Genomic DNA, 6,125 nt, shown 5'->3' with positions numbered 1-6,125 from the left:
CATACGTCCTTCTCTCTGTTGTCATAGATGGGCAATCCCAGGCAAGAGAGACTGTGTAACTTACCGAGGGTCACACGGCCAGCCCGCGCGCGGTGTGAGGTCAGGAGACCGCTTCCTATCACAAACTGCTGTTTGTTCAGTGACTTCACACAGGAAAAACCTTTATATTAAAACAAACACAGCTACATGGAGCAGAATGCCAAATTCACATTAACTTTCAAGATAAAATAGGAGACTTCAGGAAGTTTGTTGTCGTAGCGATTGCTACAGACTGTAAACAAGAGTCCCAGCACTTACGGGGAGCGAGGGGTGCAGCAGGAACCAGCGGCCAGGTGTTCTGATATCCAGCAGGTTCTGCCCCCCTGCCTCGCCTCACCTTCACGTGATCCGCGGGCGGTTACAGAATTCCTTCATGCCCACATTCTCACCCACCCTTACAACGACCCTGCAATCTGCTCGTGGATTGTTATCTAGGAAACTCAGGTCCAGAAGGTAAGTGACTCGTTCAAGATGTAACGTTCAAATCTGGCTGAGCAAGGATTTGAACCCAGGTCTTAACAGTTGAAGTCCACAGATCTACTGCTGTTCTGGCTGGGACCAAGGGTAGAAACTGTGGTCACAGAGCAGGGCGGCCTCACCAGAGCCTGGCCTGCCGGGCACTGCACTCTGACCACAAGCAAGGAGCATGAAGGTCTAAGAAAGAGTGAGGAAACCCTGCTCATTTTCTCCACCCTCCCCCTCACAAAAAAACGGGGGCGTTTATTGTAGCCCTAGGAGATTCAGAATGCCATCTCCAATGGCATCAAGCAGACGGGCTTTGAACTCAGACCAGCCTCAGCCGGAGTTCCCATTCTGTCTCAGAAGCTGTGTGATCTTGTGCAAGTCACTTTACCTCTCTGAACCTCCATTTCCGCATCTGAAACAGGGGCCCCTCACGCAGTGTTTCGTAAGGCTAGATAAGACACGTGAAGGCGACAGATAGGTGGTGTCTAGCATCAGTCCCCCTTTCTAAGAGGCTCCTGCTGTGACCCCATCTGGAAGATGAAGTTTTTAGAGAAAGAAGTGCAAACGACTGTTGTCTGAGGAGCAGACAATAAACTACGTCTTGATCCATTCCGACGAAGTCCTCCCGTGCCAGCACGCTCTCTTCCACCCCATCGCTGGGGCTGCCAAACCCCCACGGTGCAGACGTCTTATGCTTCTCCTCCATCAGCATGTCCCCTGCGCTTTTCAAATCCTCACCGCCATGTCGCAAAACAAACCGGACACATCTTTCTCTCCCTGTTTCATAGATGGGCAGGCCCCAGGCCTAGAGGCTTTCGTGACTAGTCCAAGGTCACACAGCCAGCCATGGCCTAGAATAGGACTCCTCTGGCTCAGCACCATTGACCTCGGGGGTGGGATAACTCCTTGTGATGGGCTGTCCTGTGCATTGTAGAAGGTCTAGCAGCATCTCTAGTCTCTACCCACTAGAGGCCAATAGTATTCCAGCCCCAGCCATGACAACCAAAAATGTCTCCAGACATTGTCAAATGTCTCCTGGTGGCCAATCCAGCCCCACTGAGAACCACTGAGCTAGAAAGCTTTTCGTTCAGCATGCCAGCCTAATCTTTTCTCTGAAAACGCAACTCCAAGGACCAGTAATCCATATTTTTCTCCTTCTCTAGCATATAACATAGTCTCTTGAAAGCAGATAGAACCCATCTTTCAATACCTACCTTTGGAATATTTTTCAAAGTATATCCACAGTGGCAGGGGGGAGAAAATGGGAAAAAAAAATATTGAAACACAGGCCTTATTTTCCACGGGGCTTTGAGAAAATCCCCACCTTGTGTATTCCTAGTATATCTCTGGCCGATAAGCCCGCTCATAAAACCAGGGCCTTGCTCGAGGCCACACTGAACAGGACGCCTACCGCTATCATGATCGGGGCCCTACTGCTGTTTGCGTTGGTGGCTAGAGGTTAGCCCTGTCTCTCAGAAGTGCTTTCCCCGTCCGTCCCCTGATGGGAACGGGATGGGACTTCCCTGCCCCCACTGGACTCAGTTCTCTGGTTTTAAGGAAGCCAGAGCGAAGTTCCAAAGAACAGGAGCAAAGGGCAGGACTCTATGACCTCCCGGGACCCTCCCAGAACGAGATTTTCTCTTTGGGGCTGGGGAACGCATGCAGCAAGTGTGGGACTACACCGTTCGGGTCAGTGCTTCCCTGACTCACAATCCTCTCTCTTTTCACAGCTCTTGGCTGTGGGCTCCCCACTTACCAGCCCCAACTGCCCAGAGTGGTCGGAGGTGAAGACGCGAGGCCCAACAGCTGGCCCTGGCAGGTGAGTCCCCCGCACTACACCTCCTCCCGCCCTGCGCCCGCCTCCGCATGCCGCTCCTGTGCCCTCCGCCGTCAGATCTACCGCATCGGCAAAGATGGGGAAATCCACCAATAAAATGCACTTCTGTGGCCTTGGTCAACCTCGAGGGGAGGAAGAAGAGGTGCTTTCTCCAGCTACAATAAGGAGCCACCCACCTCACCCCACTGCCCATACCCATGGGCGTTCGTGTGTGGACATGAGTGCGCACATGTGCATGTGCAGCGTGGTCATACGAGGCTTCTTGGAGAAGGTAATCTTGACCACACACCTGTAGGAAGTGAAGGAGAAAACTGTGCTGATAACCTGGGAAGAGAATATTGCCGTCAGGAGGAACAGCAAGTGCAAAGGGCCTGTGGCAGCAGTGGGCTCGGTGTATTTGCGGAACCTTCTGGAGGTCAGCGTGGCTGGATCAGAGGGGAGTGGGAGCCGATGATGTCCGGGTGGTCATACAGAGCCTTGTACGTCATACGGCGTAGGATTTTACACTGTGTAAAGTGGGGAGAGTCTGAGCAGAGGAGACGTAATCAGATGTACATTTAAAAAGGATCATTCTGGCCACTGCGTGGAGACTATATGGGGTGAGGGACGGGCGAGGGAGAGAGCGGGGAGCACAAATAGGAAACTACAATAATAATCCAGGTGGGAGATGAAGGTGGTCGGGAGGGGTAGCATCCTCTTCGTTGGAAAATCCCAACAAATCCCATTACAGAAAGATGTTCGGAACAGTTATTTTTTAATCGTGTCTTTAAAGTTTTGATAATTTGTTCATCTTGGATTTTTGTGTTCATTTTTATTTTTTTAACGTTGCATTAAAATGTTATTTATTCTGATTATTGAGTTTCCTGGTGCCCCCTTACATTCTGCACCCGAGACAAGTGCCTCGCTCACCGTACCCTCGCCCTGCTATCGGGGATTCTGAAGGGTAGTGAGGCCCAGCTCGTTCAGCTACCAGAGCACCCATGCTTCCTTCCAGATCTCCCTGCAGTACTACTCCAGTGGCCAGTGGCGTCACACCTGCGGAGGGTCCCTGGTGGCCAAGGACTGGGTCCTAACAGCTGCCCACTGCATCAGGTAACTGCTGTTCCCCTGTCACCCAGCCCACTCATCCTACCAGCCAGCACTCGTCATCTAAGAGCTGGAACCCAAATGGCCTGAACCACCCTCTAGAAGGGGGCCTTGCAAATAAACATTTGCCTGGCCAAGAAACAAGCTTTAGTTGAGAAACAAGCCTTATAGATCAGTCTGTTGGCCAATCGAAGGATCAATACATGACATCGATTGAGTGCCCTGTGCGGGACACTGAAAGGGAATATGAGGGAGGGGGAGGCCCATTTCCTGTTTTCTTGGGGGTACTAGATGTGGCCTCCAGATCTGAAACTGGGTTCCCTTAAACGACTTGAATGACTTCCCCAAGCCTCAATGCCATCACCTGCAGAAGAGCAGATAACGAAATAGTTGTATGTGGCAAGTGGCTACTGAATGGGACAGCACAGACAGAGTAAGCAAAATTAAAGTAAGCTTTCATTTTCAAGTTAACAAAGTTATACCTGCTAAAGAAAATAACCAAAACAAAATTCCATTCTGGTCTCCAGGTCAAAAAAAAAAAAAAAACAAACAGATAACAGACTTTAGTGTGGATTGAATGAAATGATGCGTTAAAGAGCCTGGCACTTAATATGTGCTCAATAAAAGTGAGCTATTACCATATAGGGCCCACAGGGAAAGAACAGTTTCTGAGACATTCGTTGTTCACCTGTCCTTCCCTCCCAACGTAAGACCTCTGCTTATCTCACCCAGCTAGCGCTTCCTGGAGTTTCGGGTTGACTCTTGTGTTGGCCGAGGCGGTCCTTTCTCCCCACCTCATTTATAAGTTTTATGAGGTGGTGGGAAAAATAATAGAGGTCTGGGAGTCAGGAGTCCCGGCTTCTAGTTCTGGAGTCTCACTAACTAGCTATAAGACTCCGACCAGTTACTCCTCTCTGAGCCTCAGTTTCCCCATCTAAAAATGAGAGGTAGGGGATTAAACTAGAAAACGCCCTTGAGGGTAAATGACCGCTGTGTTCTCTGTGTTCATTTCATTTCCCTCATGATAATCCAGAGTTTATACTATACATTTAGGTTACATTATAGTTTATAGTTAGTATAGTGTGGTTATGACTGCTATATAGTTATAATGTTATAATGAAACACTTGCCCCAGAGAAGAAAAAGTCTCCAGTGCCAACTAGTGGCTTATGGGGCCCATCCATGCACTGAGGAGTCCCTGCCCATGGGGGGCCAGATAGAGGACAGGACGTCCTGGAGCTGACCCTCTCCGTTCGCCCCGCTTTCTTCCAGCTCCTCCAGGACCTACCGCGTGCTGCTCGGCAGGCAGAGCCTCTCCACGGATGAGGATGGCTCGCTGGCTGTCCAGGTCTCCAAGCTCGTGGTGAATGAGAACTGGAACCCCAACAAGCTCACCCAAGGGTACTTTCTGTCTGAGTGCACTTGGGAGTGGGTTGGCAGGGTCATGGCCGAGGGGAAGTGTCCCAGCCAAAGGCAGCAGGAGCCACCCTGCCTGCTCCTTGGCTCCTTCTGTAGGGAGGAGGAAGTAGCTCTGGTTGATTCCACACCTTCCCTTTCTTCGCTCTCTCCCCATCACCCTCCCCAGGGAGACCGGACCACCCCTGTCCCAGGCCCTTTTCTAAGTGTCTTACGTACATATCTCATTTAATCCTCACAACCACCCTAGAGGCAGGCATCGCTATTGTCCTCATTTTAATAGAGAGGGAACAGAGGCACAGATAGGCTGAGGAACTCGAGTAAGTCACATGGTCACTAGGGAGGAGGAAGCTCTCCCCAAAGATGCCTGGGCTGAGGGTGTGAACTGGAGGGAGGGAGAGGCAAACACTGTCAGAGCCACCTAGGTCTCCCGCCAGTTAAGCCTGCAGAGCGAGCCCCCGTCCACCCCAGGCACTCACTAACACCATACCTACTCTACGCCAAGCCCTGGGGATACAGGGATGGGTCTGCAGACCCCACAACTGTCATTGGGGTAGGACACAGCGCCTCCTGCCTTCCCCCACCCTGTGACCCTCCCAACAAGGCTTTTCACATTTTCAAAGACTCCCTGAGACCATGTAGGGACAGCCTAGGGATAATATATACAGAAAGATGACAAGAGTCTCAGCGCTCATTCGCCCACCAGTAATGGTCCCCTAGCCCTGAGAGGGGAATGACAATAGCCCCATCTCACCTTCCTCTCAGATGATCAGATACCATCCTATGCCCAATCGAAGTCTTTACTGAACCACCTCCCCTCTACGTGCCATATGCCATGTTGGGCAGTCGACTCTGAGTACTGAACACACAGAGAAGCGCAGGGCATCGTGCTAGCTCTCAGGGAGCTCATGGGCCTAAGGATGGCAGTGAGACAATGCGAGGTACTGATTGGGAGCTGAGAGCCTGGAGCCTGATGGCCTAGATATAAATAGTGACCGTGTGACCCGCGCGAGTTCCTCAGCCTTTCTGTGCCTCTGTTCCCTCTATTAAAATGACAATAGCGATGCCTGCCTCTAGGGTGGTTGTGAGGATTAAATGCGATATGTACGTAAGACACTTAGAAAAGGGCCTGGGACAGGGGTGGTCCGGTCTCCCTGGGGAGGGTGATGGGGAGGAAGTGATGAAAGGGAAGGTGCTCTGCAGAATCAACCACTCACCTGTCCCTTCCTGCTCTCAAGGGACAGGCCCGGTCACGGCACGTAGCCCATTAGAGATTAGCTCAT

The 6,125-nt window shown here is 51.3% G+C and overlaps 1 protein-coding gene across 1 annotated transcript in view; it reads left to right on the top strand.

The window, feature by feature from the left end:
* The first annotated feature begins 1,922 nt into the window (after positions 1 to 1,922).
* The window catches only part of LOC105294413 (chymotrypsin-like elastase family member 2A), a 10,456-nt gene continuing 6,253 nt past the window's right edge, over positions 1,923 to 6,125 (top strand). The window contains exons 1-4 of the mRNA XM_011363616.1: positions 1,923 to 1,962; positions 2,235 to 2,323; positions 3,336 to 3,433; positions 4,699 to 4,827. Coding sequence (XP_011361918.1) covers positions 1,923 to 1,962; positions 2,235 to 2,323; positions 3,336 to 3,433; positions 4,699 to 4,827 — 356 coding nt within the window. The remainder of the gene's footprint in view (positions 1,963 to 2,234; positions 2,324 to 3,335; positions 3,434 to 4,698; positions 4,828 to 6,125) is intronic.

The sequence above is a fragment of the Pteropus vampyrus genome, unplaced genomic scaffold (genome assembly GCF_000151845.1).
Source record: "Pteropus vampyrus isolate Shadow unplaced genomic scaffold, Pvam_2.0 Scaffold86, whole genome shotgun sequence".
NCBI classification, from domain to species: Eukaryota; Metazoa; Chordata; class Mammalia; order Chiroptera; family Pteropodidae; genus Pteropus; species Pteropus vampyrus.
The sequence above is the reverse complement of the archived record's forward strand: the minus strand, read 5'-3'. Positions and strand labels throughout refer to the sequence as shown.